The sequence below is a fragment of the Gouania willdenowi genome, chromosome 8 (assembly GCF_900634775.1).
Source record: "Gouania willdenowi chromosome 8, fGouWil2.1, whole genome shotgun sequence".
NCBI lineage: Eukaryota > Metazoa > Chordata > Actinopteri > Blenniiformes > Gobiesocidae > Gouania > Gouania willdenowi.
The window spans coordinates 6,392,434-6,410,931 of NC_041051.1; the positions used below are offsets into that span (position 1 = coordinate 6,392,434).

The 18,498-nt window shown below is 37.1% G+C and overlaps 1 protein-coding gene across 1 annotated transcript in view; it reads right to left on the reverse strand.

Moving 5' to 3' along the window:
• The window catches only part of rhot1a (ras homolog family member T1a), a 33,550-nt gene extending 15,963 nt beyond the window's left edge, over positions 1-17,587 (reverse strand). The window contains exons 1-12 of the mRNA XM_028454757.1: positions 17,197-17,587; positions 12,513-12,571; positions 12,344-12,425; positions 10,813-10,856; positions 10,684-10,737; positions 8,886-8,938; positions 6,109-6,217; positions 4,628-4,729; positions 4,361-4,459; positions 4,097-4,205; positions 1,299-1,419; positions 761-845 (exon numbers count right to left, since the gene is read on the reverse strand). Coding sequence (XP_028310558.1) covers positions 761-845; positions 1,299-1,419; positions 4,097-4,205; positions 4,361-4,459; positions 4,628-4,729; positions 6,109-6,217; positions 8,886-8,938; positions 10,684-10,737; positions 10,813-10,856; positions 12,344-12,425; positions 12,513-12,571; positions 17,197-17,233 — 954 coding nt within the window. The 5' untranslated portion in view covers positions 17,234-17,587. The remainder of the gene's footprint in view (positions 1-760; positions 846-1,298; positions 1,420-4,096; positions 4,206-4,360; positions 4,460-4,627; positions 4,730-6,108; positions 6,218-8,885; positions 8,939-10,683; positions 10,738-10,812; positions 10,857-12,343; positions 12,426-12,512; positions 12,572-17,196) is intronic.
• Between the last annotated feature and the right edge of the window lie 911 nt (positions 17,588-18,498).

The following is an 18,498-nucleotide window of genomic DNA, read 5'->3' on the forward strand; positions in this document are numbered from 1 at the left end:
TGGATGGACGGAGGCATAAACGTGCAGACTTTCACACGGACACACACAGACTTATTAAACACACAAAGACCTCGGTAAATGGAACAGGCTTCACCGGACAGCAGGCACTCGGACCCGGAGGCAGAGTAAATGCGTCCCCGTACTGCATTCACAGGCTGTAATATAATCAGTTTATCATTTTACCTGTTGTTATAGCTACTGTCTTTACCAGGGAGCAACTTTTTATTCCAGACTTTTACTGGGCTTTGTTTACCGGTGATTAGTTTCTATCGCCTTCCGTTCCACGGTCCAAACTGAAACCGTGTGTTATTGTCGAGCTGTTGCTTCAAAACTACAATCAAAATAAAGGTGAAAACAGTTATCATGTGTGGTTTTCTGTGTTATAGTCAACAATAAAAGGTTTGTTGTGTGTTTCTCCCGATAGACGTGTTCACCCCCTGTCTAATCAGAGCCTTCCCAACTCCCCACACCTAAAGCAGAATTAACCAGGTTTCCATGTAAACCTCAGTTCTGGAATTACAATTTCCATGTAAACACAAAGCAGAACACTTTAATTCCAAATGATTTAATTTTAAATAACTAATTCCGAATTAAAAACCATCATGTAACCGTGGCCAATCAGGAAGCTTCTCTTTTAACATCACAACAAATCCAGTGGATGCTATGAGGTTAAGAACTTAGTTATAAGAAAAATAAACATATGGTATGTATGCAAAGTTTCTCAACATAGGGTAGATAGATAAAGTTCACAGGAGCATACTTTGTCGTGTTTGTCAAAGACACTCTGGAGAAAGAGGTAAGCGTTGTGGTTCAGCTCCGTCGTACAGTCTGCTGGGATCTTTATCCTGCAACAAGAGAAGATTCAAAGATTCAAAGTGTTTATTGTCATGTACACAGTAAAGAAACGTGTTTTCCTGTACAATGAAATTTGCTCGCCACACTGGATGCCACAAAAAAACAAGAACAGACAACAAATAAAGAGAAAAGTATAGTAACAATAATTATAATAATTTAAAAAGTAATAAGTTAAATATAAATATGTACAAGGTAGAAAAGATAGAAAGTCAAATATAAATATAAAGTGAAATAGAATAGACAAAAAAGGTAATGTCAGCAAAAGTAAGAAAATGTGTTGCAACTTTTTAGGATTTAACAGCATGTTGTGTCAAGCAGTGATAGTTTCAGTCCAGAAAGACCAAAATAAAAAAGACACAAAAAAGTCACAAAAACCTCTTGTTTGTTTCTGATGTGTGTCATTTGGGAAATAACTACACACAACAACCAAAGTGTGCACTCACAATGGGAACAGATACTCCTGTGTAAGCTCCAGGTCATCGTCATAACCAAACCTCCTCAGCACTGTCCACGTGGTTTCATGTCGGCCTCTCTGTATAAACAGTGTGTGCAGGAACAAGAATCCTGAGGAATGAGAAGAGTCAAGGACATCAGGAAGGAACAATCAGAGATGGGAAGCAAATACACTGGAATTGCTTACGCAAAAAACTGGGTTTGAAAGTGCCGTCGGCCACTTCTCAAGAAAAGATTGTGATTTATAAAAACAAACGCAGCATTAGAATATACGTCCTGGTGTGCTAGCTCTGAACCTGGCGCACTGACACTTTGGAGACGTGGGGAAACAACATTGTCGATGCAAATTGAAGCAAGATTCATATCATACAATGAATGTGTTAACATATCAGAGCTATAGATCCACATAATCATACCCAGCCTGCTGTGTTATAGATGTGAACAGTGAGTTGATAGGTGATGGATTTAAATGTTCATATTACTTATGGCTCAGTGATCGTGTCATACATATCTTATTGCATTGAAGTCTGGGGTAACTAGAGATGTAACGATTCACTCAACTCCCGATACGATTCGATTCACGATACGATTCTCTCACAATTTATTTTACAAAATAGGACTGTAGAAAAATGATGACTGAAAAATATTCCTTTATTTTTCTGGGGGAAAAAACTATAAAAAACTATACCGTTTTCCTTTTTTTTCATTGTAAAATAATCCCTTGATAAACTATTCAAAACAATGCAATTTAACAAAAAATAAATCTTGAATGAAATAAATAAATAAAGGAATAATCCAAATGAAGAAGAAGCCTATTAATTTAAATTCTGGTTCTATAGTAAACAATGCAAAACTGCATAATAGTTCTTTTTAAAAGTGCAACTGAAAATGTATTTTGTGCCTCAACAATTTGACTTATTTTAATTCACAGTATTTAGGGCAGATATTTGTTTGGACCAGCAGAGGGCACTGGTAACCCAGTGGTCGGTTAGCATGCAGATATCTTGCAGTGAAGAAGAGATGATATGCTAGCAGACAGAGCTAATAAATAGACTTTTACAGATATTCACGTAATATTACATATATTTTTTGGTGCGAAAGGGGTAAAGAATCATTTATGAACATGTTTAAAAATAGAAAGCGGCCAGAAAGAAAGTATTAGCAGATTCCGCCCGCCGCCAACACTTCTGGATAGCTGCTGGTTAAAAAAAGTACTGCAATTAAATTTTCACAGTATCGATGTGAATTGTGATACCTATGAATCGATTTTTAACTGCCTTACGATTAATCGTTACATCCCTGGGGGTAACACATACTGTAGATAATCTACACGGTGGCATGAACACATGATCCATGTATGGATAGTGTCTGTGTCTGACAGCCATTTGAAGCCCTGGCCACATTTACATGAGAGCTTTAATTCCTCTACAATTCAGAATAAAAGTTAATTCCTCTTTAAACTGACCTTGTAAACACTTAATTCCTAATGCAAATTTAATTCCAAATTAAATTTAAATCCGAATTAGGTGGCTGGTTTTTTCCGATTTTAATTCTGAATTAAATTATTCCTCTTTCTTGTGAACACCTAATTCCGCTTTAAGTTAATTCCAGTCGTTCTGCGCATGTGCAACTTGCCGCGATGGTGACGACATAATGCAACAGGGCGGCACGGACTCCAGCCGAGACTATTTATTTAATAAGAGCCTTAGAATACATAGATATAATGAAAAAAAAAGGATGTACGAAAGCATAAACAGTATAGTGGAAGTAGAACAGCTGTTGCATTAACCGCTGGCTCTGACTGACCAAAGTACGGACTTCTACCTACTTTCTCCGCTGCTCTATCTCTCTCCTGCTCCGCGGATCAAAACTAAACTGTGTGTTATTGTCAAACTGCTGCTTCAAAACTACAATAAAAAAAAGTGAAGACAGTTCTCACGTGGTCTTCTATGTTGTAGTTGAAATATGTCCAATCAGAGCCCTTCCCAACCCCCAGACCTAAAGCATAATTGAATAAAGCCTAATAAATCGGATTTCCATGTAATCCTCAAATGGGAATTACAATTTTCATGTACGTAAACACAAAGCAGAACACTTTATTTCCAAATAATTTAATTCCGAATAACTAATTCCAAATTATAATTATTATTATTAAATATCATGTAAACATGGCCACCGTGCGCTTCACCAACCTGCACAGCATGGAGGAGGTAAGCTGTGCCTGTGCTCACGCGAGCTCTGTTGTGGACCTAAAACTTCCCAAAATAATGAGTTTCAGCTGTGAAGGTGTGACAGTGTGGGTCTTAGTCTGTCACATTTTACACCACACTGACGACTGCAGTAGATAACTTAGTTTTCATTCATTTACGCCATTAGTGTGACCACCAAATAAATCCTCTTTTTATGGCCTTCACATCACTCACACTCATCTATTCCTCATTCTTTCATTCTTTTTCCTTTGTCACTTCTGCCACGAATGATGGTAGAATCCCATTGGTCAGCTCAGGAGCTCGTTTTGATGCATAAACCATTCATGAGCTCCTTTGACCATTTATGGTAGAATGTGGGCGTGTCGAGGGCTACATATGAAGTGAATACACCTGAGCCAACTTCTAGCTGGGCTGTGATTTATAAAGGGAAAAAGATCATACAGGTGAGCTACAGTTTAACAAATCAGAATTTTTTTGAAGTAGCACATTTTCTGACTTTTGTTGTACGTTAATTTTTAGTGTAGATTATTTGATAAATGAGGCCCCTGGAGTTTGAAAAACCAACTATGAGCTTAGACCTTTGAGTGTGAGTCCATTGTCCTTGACTCCATCCGTCATGTTCCTCCTCACCACGTTCTTCACGTCCTCTAAGGCCTGGGGGGCCAGCGGTGTATTGAAACATGTTTTCTGTCAACACACACACACACGATGCACGATTTTAGAAGCTTTTGCCAAAACACGTTTGTAATTGTTCTTGCTTCTGGTGGTTTTATGCAGATTTACAATAAGAAGGATCTTAGTTGCTGCTCATTATTAAACTAAGTGAAGATCACGGGTGTTACCTGGAAGAAGTTAAGCTCATTGTCATTAAGGATGCCGTCATTATCCAGGTCGGACACTTTAAATATTCTTGTCAAAGCCTTAATGCACGAAGCCTTCAGCTGTCAGAAAAAAAACATTATGAATCAGTGAGAAATTAAAGTGGATGCCCTTAGATAAAAGCAGCTTCTTCAAAGATATTAAACTAATTTCAATGCACTTTGATTTCCTTGTGAGCAGCAGGTTTTTTATGAAAAAGAACTTTCTACCAACAAATTTCTTGAACTGACCTCCTTCTCCTCGGGGCAGTACAGCGGTCCCGTCGGGTGGAGAACAGCTTTTTGGGCGTAGTAGAAAAGCTCCGAGATGTTCTTCAGGTTTTTGGCTGAGCACTGAGGAGAAACATGGACACATGTAGGGAATGATGTTGTCACAATTATGAGAAAATGTTTAATAACCAACCGAGGGAATCACTGGAGCTTCCTGATCATGTAACCTTGGAAATCACACTATCCTACTGGAGGTCTCAGACTCAGTAATTACAGGGTTATTTTAGGCATTTTAAGTGTTTAGTGTCCTTAAAAATCATCTGATGAGTGACTATTAATATCCATTGTTAGAAAACATTTTAAAAAATCCCTGTACTCCTCCTTATATGGCATCAATCACATTACCTCAGACCATAAACACTGCAATAAACTGCTGGAACTGATGAGAAGTAGAACTACAAACAAAACTTTCCATAAATAAATAAATACTGGTTTAAAAATCTCAAAAGAATCCAAAAAGATAAAGTGTCCATTTATCTAATGATTCTTTGCATTAATACAAAAAGTAAATCACCCTAAAGAGTGAGAATCAACAATGCAAACAACTGAAATGAACTAAAGTTGAAGGTTAAAGTCTTTGTAAAATGTGAGTACCTAAACTTTAAATCACATTAATCATTAATAGTCATTAATATTCCGCTTTTTATTCATAGTCTCAGTTCAGTGTTTATTAGTTTAAGTGAGCGGTTTTCAAACAACTGTGTTTGTATGTGTGCACACGAGGCCCTTACAGCCCTGCAGGACTCCATCCTCCTTAGTAGTACAACATATGTTCTCCTTAAATATACAAAGGGTGGTTAGGAAGTTTTATGATTAAGATAAAAATAAATAAAAATGTGAAAAACTCACAAATGAATAAATATGTTCCACTATCATGAAAATAAAATATCTTTCTAAATCTCATACTACACCATTTCTACATATATGTGTTTACTAGCATTACCCTGTTTTATTCCTAACTACAGAAAACCTCTTTGTCTCATTAGCACATGAAACCTAATCCTGAGTGCCGAGTCAGCAGAAAACATGACTTTCCATGCGTTTTCCTTCTTTCTCCAGCTGTGCATCCATCAGGAACTGTTCACTGTCTCTATTATGCACATTGTGTTCAACGCCTTCTTCTAACTCTGTGACTGTGAGCCATCTGAGACCGTTTGAATGAAGCAGGCCAAGTGAGTACTACGATCCCCTCTCAGCTCTCATCAGTCAGCACAGCAGGGATCATGAGGTTCACTCACATAAATCTAGTAGTGACTAAATGTAAAGGAAGTGATGGGGGGGAGCTGCAGCCTGAGAGCCTCTTGGGGAAAATCTGTGCTGTACAAACTCTCATTTAGAGACAGCGGAAAAGCTTTGGCTTCACAGTCGCAAACAAATGCAACAAAACAGCTTCAGAGAACCAACATTGCTCTATTTACCACTAGAGTTTCTCGTTTTCTTACCTCTACGCAGGTCTCAATGTCCTGGTATTGATTCATGATGGGTAGGATGGTCTCCATGCTGCTGTGCTCCACAAGGTCTGACTTGTTGCCCACAAGAATCAATGGCACTCTATGAAGATGGTGTTTATTATACAGCTGTAACAGCTAATCCATTGATAGGCACAACAAACACTAAGTAAACTACACAAACTATTGTAAAAAAAAAAATCTACTATTTTAGCTGAAACTAACAGAAACAGAACTTTTTTACTGCATTTATTACTATTTTAAAATCTTAATTGCACTAGTACAGTGCCCGTCGGAACTATGCATTCATATAGTTGGCGCTTAAGGAGAGTTGTCAATTACGGGCATAATAACAACAAACTCTGTAGCATTATTAAGGGGTATATTTGCAGGTGCAAAGTAAAATAACGTGTGCAATTTCCCTGGTTTAATTCTATGAGACATGCATATGATGAATGTGTTGGGTTTTTTTTTTTACTCATTTTTATATTTTTTGTTTTAATTATTGTTTGTTGTTGCCATTGTAGTGTTATTCAGGAGTCATTTTGTGTTTTTTTTTTTTTTATGTAGTTTTGTGCATTTCTGTTGTCATTTTAGTGTATTTTTGTATAAATATTTAGTTTTGTGTATATTGAGTCATTTTCATTTTTTGTTGTTGTTTGGTGTATTTTTCTGTAATATATGTTTTTTGGAGTCATTTCGTGTGTTTTTGGAGCCTTTTGTATATTTTAAATTAATTGTGTTCAGAACAACCTAAGACTGTTGGGTGGATAATGGGTTCACGATACGATTCTCTCACGATTTATTTTACAAAATGGGACTGTAGACAATTTTTTTTTGGAAAAAAAAGCTAGAAAATACTATACTATTTTCCTTTTATTTTTCATTGTCAAAAGAATTCCTTGATAAACAATTCAAAACAATGCAATTTAACTAAAAATAAATATTGAATGAAATAAATAAAGGAATAATACAAATGAAAATGAAGCCTATTAATTGAAATTCTGGTTCTATAATAAACAATGCAAAACTGCATAATAGTTCTTTTTCTTTTAAAAGTGCAAATGAAAGTGTATTTTGTGCCTTAACAATTGGACTTTAAAAAAAAAAAAAAACCGTGATTGCACTGATTTACGTCATATTTGTTTGGACCAGCAGAGGGCGCTGGTAACACAGTGGTCGGTTGGCATGCAGATATCCTGCAGTGAAGAAGAGAAGCTATGCTAGCAGACAGAGCTAATAGAAAAACGTGACTTTTACAGATATTCAAGTAATATTACAGATATTCTTTCGGTGCTAAAGAGTAATGAATCATTTATTAACATATTTAAGAGTAGAAGGCAGCCAGAAAGAACGTATTCGCAGACTCCGCCCGCCGCCTACACTTGTGGATAGTACTGCGATTCAAATTTCAGAAAATCGATATCAACCGTGATACCTATGAATCGATTTTTAACTGCCTTGCGATTAATCGTTACATCCCTAGTCATTACCAAATAAGGAACAGTAAAAAGTATGTTTGGCATCAATCACATAACCTCAGAGCATAAACACTGCAATAAACTGCTGGAACTGAGACTGCTCCTTTCTTACTGCAGGGTGAGCCCAAACACCTCACTCCAATTTGATGACACGTTCCCACTTTGATGACGAATTTGACGCAGCACTGAGCTGGAGAAGCCACGCCTCCAGGAAGCTCTCTGCCGTGATTGACATGTAAACAGACATGCCACTGAAGGTGAGCATTTCAGCGTTCTTCGTGCAGTGCTATGTATGTATTTTCTACAGTCTATGTATGTACCAGTGAACACCCCGCCCCCACGCTCTGTCATGTTTATAAAGCAGCATGAGCTCGGCTACAGAGTGGGTGGGAGGAGAGTGGGCCCTACGTCACCGTGCAGGGAGGAGGACGTCAGCATTCCGTCTATATACAAGCAGACTGATGAATATGCATTAGTAGGCTGCAAATCAGCCTCTTTGTGTAGAGTTGCTCAGAAAGTGAATTTTCAGAAGCTAAAACTCTGGAAAACAGGCGAGTTTGAGAAAATAAACCTCAAATACTGTGTTTTTAGACTCTTAGAACAAATGGAGATGAAAAATACCATGACGTGAGACCTTTAAAGAGACATCGGCTTCATTCGGGTTCGTGCCGTGTTCTGTCCGGCTCAGGTCTTCTTTTTAGACCAGAATAAAGCTCTACGGCAGGGGTGTCCAAACACAGTCCTGGAAGGCCGGTAGTCCACCAGGATTTTAATGTGTCCCTGCTCCAACACTCCTGAAGCAGCTTTGCAGTCTGCTAACAAGCCTCTCAGCAGGGACACACTGAAAACCTGGTGGACTACCAGCTCTCCAGGACTGCGTTTGGACACCCCTGCTCTACTGTGTGCATCCTCCGCTTTGAAACCCATAAAATCACCATCCAAAAGTGTGCTCATAATCTCAAAATTAATGTGTTGGGGGGCCGTGTCCATAACAGTGCCAATATTACTGCAGGTCCAACATAATCCCTCATTTAAATTTGAAAAGCATATCTTTGAGTCAATCTTTTCAATTAAATGTTATTTCTTGTCTATACAGTGTCTGTGAGTAACTACATTCATCATGACCCTTCATCAATTTGCACACCGTGTGATCCCCCTACGTTGTGAAAAACTCCTGGTGAGGCATGCATCACAATTTTCAGGCTGTCTTAACATCAATAAAGAATATCTATGATATTAATGAGTGATGATGGCTTGTTGGTTAAAAAAAATGACATTTTGCTTACTAACCTGCTGTCTTTATCTGTTCTGTCATTTATGAGAGGAATCCAGTGGCTGGTCACCTGCAACAGAAAACATCACATTTATTTTTCACAGGTGAAGTGATACATTTTATAGTATGTGACTTAGGCCTGGGTGATAAAAACGACAATGATATATAACGTGATATAGATGTAATCAATATCAATAGAAAATGGGCAGTGGCTGTCCATACGTAATACATATCCATATACCGGCATTCTATCCATACGCAACGCCCCTCATTGGCCAGTTTAGGTCACATGATAGGTGCATGTGACCTAAACTGGCCAATGAGACGCTACGCACTTGTACTTCCGTTTGTATTAATATGTCAACTACGTTACGGACTAACTAACCCCAACCCTAACCTACATTACGGACTAACCCTAACCCGAACCGTAACCCTAAACTACGTTACGGACTAACTAACCCTAGCCGCACGGAATGGTCACGTGACTTCCGGTAACATAATCTTTCGTACAGACAGAATGCCAGTATATGGATACGTTTTACGTACTAGGAGACACTTCCTAGAAAATATGTGCGACAGATTGTTTGATAACTTCATTGAACTCCTTTAACCCAGAAACAACCAGACCCAGAACCGCAAGGCATTCTGGGGAACGTAGGCAGTTGAACTGCTTGAGCTGCTCCAAAGTAGCTGTGTAAATTAGTAGCTTCAGTTTTACCACATGAAATGATGACATGAGCAAACACCGCGGCTCCCCTTCCCGTCACGCGCGCACACACAGCTCTGCTCGTCACAGCCTACCCAAAGCTGCCGTCCAGTGATACATCATAGATCGCTACTTGGTTAAAGACCAGACACCCAACAAAGTTAACCAGTCCAAGATCTTCTGACAAATCCACCCAAAGCTCCCACAAACACGATGACAGAGATGAACCTGCAGCAACAATTAGGAAATGGAAACTCCATTAAAGCATGCTAAGCTAAGCTAACCCACCGACACATAAGAGACTGTCATCAAACCACTAAGGGTCACTAAAATACTTATGGTAAGATTTAACACCTGTATGGTAGGATAAAAGCTAACATGTCACATGTGAAATAAATGTTTAGCCTAAAACTACCTTGTGAAACGCAATATTTTTAATATTTCACGCGTTCACAGACAAAGCTGGTCCCATTAGACAGTAATGTAACTATTTTTACACCTAAATATTATGTTAGTAATGTTCTCAGTAATTAATGATTAAATCATCAAGTTTGTTCTGGTTTAATCAACCATAACTTTATGTAAATCATTATCAGATGTAAAATAAAAAAGATTCAGCAGCAGTGGTTTATATTAAACAGTAAAAACACGATAAATAATTTTTCTTTTTTATGTGCTTTTTGTTTTTCTTAGACAATAATTTTATGATAAATGAGGAAAAAATGTCAAAATTGCCTGCATATTTTGTTAATACATTCCCTGCTGTTCGTTTCATGTCAGATGCTAGTTCTACCTCAGGTGTGCACTGTTCTATTATTTACAAACTTGTGTTGCACATTTTCTTTGATTAAGCATTTATTTAATGTCTATATTTGTACATTTAACAGTTTAATTGAGGTTTTTTTCCCATAGTTTTGTTGACCTCTTTTTAAATGTTAAAGATTACATTTAAAATAAAAGTATTATAAAGTTATTTTTCTTGTAGTCCTTAATTTGAACAGGTAAAAAAAAACAACTCGATATCGATTGATATGAAACACTTATATCGTGATACACTTTTCAGACATATCGCCCAGCCCTAATGTGACTTATGTAGACGTCCACCTTACCTTTTCAATAGATTTCTTGTTGTTGACGGAATAAACAATGCAGATGACATTAGCCTGCAAAAAGGCAGAGGGGTGTCAGTTTGACATGATTTAACACTCGAACAACAAACATGAGTGAGAAACACAAACCTTAGATATTTCCTGATAGAGCTGCTCCTCTGATTGTTCAGCTTCTATAAGGGTCAATAAGGCAAGACAGTTAGGAGTCTAATGTTATAACTGTTTAAAAGTCACTGAAAAGTCAGAGTTTTCAGGTCTATTAATGTTCTAAAAGCTGTTTTTTCTATTGTGTACCACCTGTTTCATCATCAAGGATTGTAGAGAACATTAGTGCTACTGAAGATCTGTGGAAAACATTGGCTGTTGTTGTTGTGAACGAGATCAGTGATGCCAGAAATTGTAGTGTTAAACGTCATAGGTTAATGATAACTATATTCTAGCTCCTTGTGGTGGATTAACTGATGCATCCATGTGTCCATTTATTTTTGTCTAATCATCTGGAATGATGTCATCATGGTCATTTAAATTAGGTTAATTTAAAGTAAGTTGATCAGAACTTAATCAATAAACCTGATCAGATTCACTAAAGCATTGATCCCAGAGGGGAAATTAAACGACATTAATGACAGCATAGGGGGCGTGGCACGCGAGTGAGCGCCACAGAAAAAATTTTAATTTATAACTCTTTAAGGCCAAATATTGTGAAGTAAAGCTAAAGTTGTTTTTTAATATATGTTACTGCCTTACTTTTAGGGGTGTGCCATCTAAGGGATCTGACAATTCAATTCGATTTAGGGTGCAATGATTCGATTAATCAACAATTATTACAATTTTTTATTCATCTGTTTTCCTCACTTTGTGGCTATTTCACACTTTTAAACAAGGTATTTGTTTCTGTATCCATTCATTAAAGTAACTAAACAAATGTATCACTGACTATTATCTTTATTTATATCAAATCACCAAATCCAACCATAATCATATTATAAAAAAATAAATATATACAGTATATATATATAAATTAACTAAAATATTAACTTGTTCAAATAATTCAATCTGATCTAACACAAAAGCTTATTTAGTAAAAATAAAGACATCCAAACAAAACTTAAATTAGCAGCATAAATCCCACAAGACACTAAACATTTTGCAAAATCAAAAAAGCTTTAAAACATATAAAACCTATAGTATCAGCTCTCATAACACTTGTGGAATTTGGGTTTTAAAATAAAAGGTGGATGGATAAAAAACATCATAAATTATTAAATCACGCCAGTGACTGTAAGTGCTGAGACAAATGTGCAGCTACTCATCGTCAGCGTTGTCTTCACTTTCAAATGACTGTGTAAGAAAAGCAGCTGGTCAACATGTTCACTGTGTTCTGCCGTGCAGTTACACAGCGGTCCGTGTTTCTAGACGGGTCGGGTGGGTAGCCCACATCGCCACCGACCCCTTGCGCCAACTGTCATTGTCCGGTCCCCGTGGCGAGTTGGGAAAAATTACAACGCCCCCCCCCAACACACACACACCCCACCCCCCTTCCAAAGCAACAAAGCTTGGGAAAACAATGGGTTAACGTTCAAAAAGCTGTTTTGTCTATTGTGTACTCACTAGTGTTTGCATTATCATCAAGGACTGTGTGGAAGTGGATGTGTGTTACCTGAGTAGTCCACAATGTGTGTGGGCACCCTCTCTGGGGTGACATCAGCAGGGATTGTGATCTCCTCAGCACGCAAAGGAACCTGAAGGAGCAAAAACACCACATTGATTAGCCAGCACTTACAATATAAACTACAAACACACAGCAGCTGTTTGGTTGGTTTCTGTACCTCATCAGGAAACTCCTCACTGACTAAAGACATGATGAGCGAGGTCTTCCCCACCTTAGCTGTAAGGACAAAAAAAAAAAGACACCATTTTTATATCACAAGTTTATAGCGACCTCAAAAACTTTTTTTTCTCTAAAATAAGTTTTTTTCATCATGTTTGTTATACAACGTTACACACACAGAGTAGCCAGAATCAATATGCACAATGTAACAATATGCACCAGCTCAGATATTTTTATTCTGCATTTTATTTTAACTAGAATTATATTTGAGAAAGGGAAAGTGTAGAATACAGTTGTTTGAGGTTGTGTCAGTGTGGTGTTTTCATAATGAAAAAAATTATAATGATTTAAGCTCTTTGAGCTTTTTGCTCAAAATTATGTGTTGTTTTTTTTAAAATTGTGCCAAATAGATACATAGAAATAAATTAATTAATTTCTTTTTTTAAGTGTAGAAATTTTAAATTTTAATTTTAATCATTTTTAAAATGTTATTATAACTAGACATTTAAGGTGACCCTGAGCTAAAGTGATCGTATGACAGAGATTATGGGTGCGATTTGAAAAATCAAAGGCTAACAGCAAAAACTGATTTCTAAATTTTCTATACTACAATACTAAGGGAGCCAACGCCAAACAACGAGTGAAATGTTTTACCACTAAATCGGTATAAGTATAAAAACAGTGAAGCAGCACTAGAGATGAAATCCTACTCCGAACAATAACTAAAAGAAGTATCAAATCCAAATATTTCTATAATTTCTATAATTGGTTTAAGGAACTAAACTATTCACAAAAACAAAACAAAAAAAATGTATAGCTGTGTTTTTTGATGAATTGGGAATCTGTATCAGGAGACTCTGATGTACTTGCCACATACTGTAGCTGTTTGCTCTCAGTATCAGTACCAACATGCCTACAGTGGCCTTTCTGCAGAGGCACAAGGGAAATATAAATAGTACCGTCAAACACACACACACACGCACACACGCACACACACACAATGACTGAAAGCTACCCTTGTAGAGAATCCTTGCATTTTTTGTAAAGGTAACAGTGTGTTATTTTAATTTAAAACCTGATGATTATCACTTGATGACGCAGAGTTGGCAATATTGAGAAGACGTAGAGGTGCAGTTATGGAGTTAAACTCGTGCCAAAACCTCTCCTACATGCAAAAAAAAGAAAAAAATGTCTATAGATATGTTAAACGTACCCCGGGACTATTGGTACATTGCTGGACATTTTCTACATAAGCGTAATGTGCCTGTGTTTTCACCGTGTCAGGATGGTCGAGTGATCTAATGGCGCGTTCACACCAAACGCGTTGAAAGCGTCAAAAGCGTCAGGTGTACACATTCGCAATATGGACATTTGGACGCGCCTCTAGGAGCGTCGAAACGTCCCGCGAAGCGGACGCTGTGCGTTTTGAGATTTCAAGCTTTTGACATGCGGCCGACGTTAGAGTAGGGATTGTTGAACTTTTGGGGCGTATCGCGTTGACCAATCAGGAGCTTTCCCCAACCGTGACTTCTTCAGAATAATGAAGAAAAAAAAAAAACAACCACTAACCGGAGACAGATGGACAGATGTAGTTGGTGTCCTGGTAGGAGATGCGAGCACTGATGCAGGTCAGCAGGTGGTCAAACTGGGTACGGGAGAGACGGACGTAGCGCTGAAAGCGACTCTCATCCGGGCGCAGCTCTGGTGAATCCAGAAACGACGCCGAGGCGCAAATAAAGCCACGCCACTCTCTGGATAATGTAGAGCCAATGAACGGGAGTCGGAGGCGGCGTGTTCAACAAGGAACTCCAAACTTTATTGTCATACCAGCCGTCATTGCCCGATCCCGCTAGATCTCGGAAGCTAAGCAGGTCTGGGCCTGGTTAGTAGTTGGAAGGGAGACCACTGAGAATTCCAGGAGCCACAGTGTGGGACAGTCACCCCAGTGGTATCTGTCACAGTGTCCTTGGGCAAGACACTTCACCCATATTGACTAGAATGAATGTAGTGTGAGTGAGTGGTGGTGGTCGGAGGGGCCGATGGCACACCTTGGCAGCCTCGCCTCTGTCAGTCTGCCCCAGGGCAACTGTGGCTACAAAAGTAGCTTACCACCACTAAGTGTGGAGTGAAAGAATAATCCCTTAATTCTGTAAAGCGTTTTTGAGTGTCAAAAAAAGCGCTATATAAAATTGATGCATTATTATCATTATTCCATTCAGCCCTCTGACATCACAGTGCACATACTGAGTCACACCAAAATACATCCGACTGGAAACACAGCCTTCTCAACACAACAATGTTCCCCACCACTTCACAGTCACTGGGTGAATTATGAACGTAACTGATCGTCACAATATCATCCATTGTATGAACACCACCGGCAACAGAGAAGCCCCTCCCCTAAACGCGCTCTCTTCCCCACTTGTTTGGACGCGCGTCCAGAGCATCTTCAACGCTGGTGACAAGCGTCTGATTCACTGAGCACAAGCGTCCAACAACGGGCATGGGGTACGATTTTCACGCCCAAAACGCGTTTGGTGTGAACGCAGCATAAGGCGCCTGACTCAAGGATTCTTCCTTCCGCTGCCGTGGGTTCGAATCCCACTTCTGACATATATATTTTTTAATTTTAACATATTTATCACGGCAAATTCCACCATTAAAAATACATACAAAAAAAACAAACACTTTAGGGTATTTCCTGTGTTAGGGTTAGGGCTAAAATAGAAGGGTTAGCAGGGTAGCTAAAAAATAAATATGAGCTAAAATAAAACTGATGGAACTTTAATTCACGTGGTGCACCTATCACGTGACCTAAACTGGCCAATGAGGGGTGCTGCGTATGCATAGAGTGGCAGTTTATAGATACGTTTAACGTCTCTATAGCCACAGCCAAAAAAAATTGTTTGACTCCCACAGGTAACGATTCACAAAAACACATTTTTGTTTTTTTGCAAATAAAAACATCATTCACAAACGAAGGCCTTTTGTTTTGCACGTCTTAAATTGAAGAAATAAAACACAAAAAAAAAAAAAACTTGACATTTAGCACTAATTTTCCACCTTGCAAATCTACACACAAATATCCTGTTTTGTATTCAAAGGATATGTTTTGTAATTAATTAATTTTAATTGTGCCGTTTTGGCATGATTTTAACTCCATAAGCAGGATACGATTGCGTGAGTGCACAGCTCAGCTTTTCCTTAAAAACTCCTTTATTTTTCTTATCTTATCTTAATCATATTGTTTGATTGGTTGAATGATTGATTATTGCCATCATAGATGAAAGGACAGGAGATATTCTCATTGCTAACATTAACATAATCTATCAGAATTAGATCCTGATAATAGTAATAAAATAATGATAAATAGCATAGACGGAATAACACCCTATATAACTTGACTCTATTGTATTTTATGTATGACAGAAATTAGTAATATTACAATTCAATTAGTCTATTTGTATGGAAGCCCATTTCCGCCACTAAAAAAATTATGATGGCAAGTCATAATTATGAGTTAGTAAAGTCAAAATTCTGAGAAAGAAAGTCAAAATTGAGAAAATAATTTTTTTTTGTAAATTTGCACACACAAATTTTGTAATAAAGACTTATTTATGTACTGTACGTCCACTTTTTTCTATACTATGTACCATGTGTTGAATTGAACTGAATAAACAGCCAAAATATGTGTTTTGAATGAATTATTATTCAGTGTAGGTTGACTGCTGCAAATACTCAGTTTCTATCTCCTAATTATGACTTTTTATCTCATAATTATGACTTTCTTTCTTTCCACGTTCTGTCTCATAATTATGACATTTAACTCATAATTATGACTTTATACTAACTCATAACTACGACTTTCTAACTCATAATTATGACTTTCTTTTTCATAATTATTACACTTCCTATCTCATAATTATTCATGACTTTCTATCTCATAATTATGACTTTTTTCACATAATTATTACACTTTCTATCTCCTAATTATGTCTTTCTTCCTCATAACTGACTTTCTATCTCATAATTATTACTCTTAATCTCATAATTATGACTTTACTAACTCATAACTATGACCTTCTTTCTGATAATTATGACTTTCTACTTCATAATTGACTTTCTTTCTCGTAATTATTACACTTCCTATCATGATTATGACTTTCTTTCTCATAATTATGACACTTCCTATCATGATTGACTTTCTATCTCTTAATTATGATTTTCTATCTCATAATTATGATTTGCCGTGGTGATTTTAATTATTTTTTTAGTGGTGGAAACAGGCTTTTATACATTTTGTAGACAATTTTACAGAAGAAAGACATAAGTTCACACACAGCAGAGTTTGTCCCAAAGCACATAAATAACGTTATTAGACGTCTATAAATCTAGGATGAAACAAAAATAATCCGAAAAACAAACAGCAATCCTTAGTTGCTATGTTTGTTTAATATAACTTCCGTAAATTAAATATATACATTGCTGACAGACTGTTTACTTCCTGCCAACAATTCCGCCATAACACCGTTATAGATGAGTTTAATTCGGTGATCAAACAGTGTTTAGTGAGTTTTGGTGACTTTAGTAGTGATGTTTTATCCCAGACTGACGGAGGTTATCAGTGCACCGTTAGCAGCATTACCATTAGCTCCAGGATTAAAGTGTTTATAAAGACTCACGTTCTCCCACCAGGAGAATCCTCACGTCCTTCCTCATGGTGTTAGAGCTGGACTCAGGGTGTAGGCAGTCCTCTTTATGGGTTCATAGAGTCTCTGTGTTCATAAAGTCCTGTCCTCCGTCCCTGGTTTACCTAACGACAGGCCTGTGTTTGTAGGACAAACCGGACAGACCGTCAGCGGAGCAGCTTTTCTTCTTTCTCACGACTTTATAAAGTTTCTGCGACATCAACTTTACAATAAATCATTATAAAGAGCCGCGTGAGGCATTCTGCTGTATTTTAACGGTATTCGCGCTCTTTTTACTCGTCTAGCGGAACATTTGTCAGTGTGTGTGTATGTGATGGACAAACCCGACCTCCAACACCGGGAGACTACGGCACGTCGCACAGGACAAACCTCACAGCGATGATTGCACTGTGCTGCCCCTGGTGGTAGGACACTGGTAGGACAGGTATGGAGGTAGATTTATGTCTTTATTATTTAATTCAAAAAAAACAAAAAAAACTATATCAATAAAAAAAACTTTTCAATCAAAAATAAAACCTTTTCAATAAAAAAAAAACTTTACTTCAATAAAAAAAACTTTACTTCAATAAAAAAACTTTACTTCAATAAAAAAAACTTTACTTCAATAAAAAAATACATATTTTCAATTAAAGAAAAAAAGTGTTCAAATGCAAAAAAAAAAATAGTTGCTACCCGAATTATCGGAGGCCATTTAGGAGAAAACAGTGAAAATGTGAAACACATTCAAATACACTGCCTAGCACGATCCAAACTCAGACCGGCAACAACAGTTACCTTCCGGTCACTAATCAACTTCCTGTTGCACATAGATTTTTTTTTTTTTTTCAATGTGGAATAAAAAAAACAATCAGACATCCATTTTCAGTATTTTCAATGTAAAAAATAAAAAATAAACAAATAATTAAAATGCATTTCTAATGTGAACGGCAGATTAGAAGTACATTTCCTCTTCTTTTTTGTGTAGGCTGTGTATTTGAATGTTTTTTTTAAACAAGATCAATGTACAAATGCGCTATTTCATTTGTAAACCTCAATTTTTTATTTTATTTTATTTTTTGCATTTGAAGACTTTTTTTCTTAGATTGAAGTAAACCTTTTTGATTGAAAAGGTTGTTTTTTTTTTTTTGATTGATGTGATTTTTTTTTTTTATTGAAAAGTTTTTTTTTGATTGAATAATACAGACAAGTCTAACTGCATACACAAAGTTGTATAGGTTATTGTTTAGTCTTTTTGGTTCCCTTTGTGTCCTGCTCTGAATGGTGTTTTATGTCTGT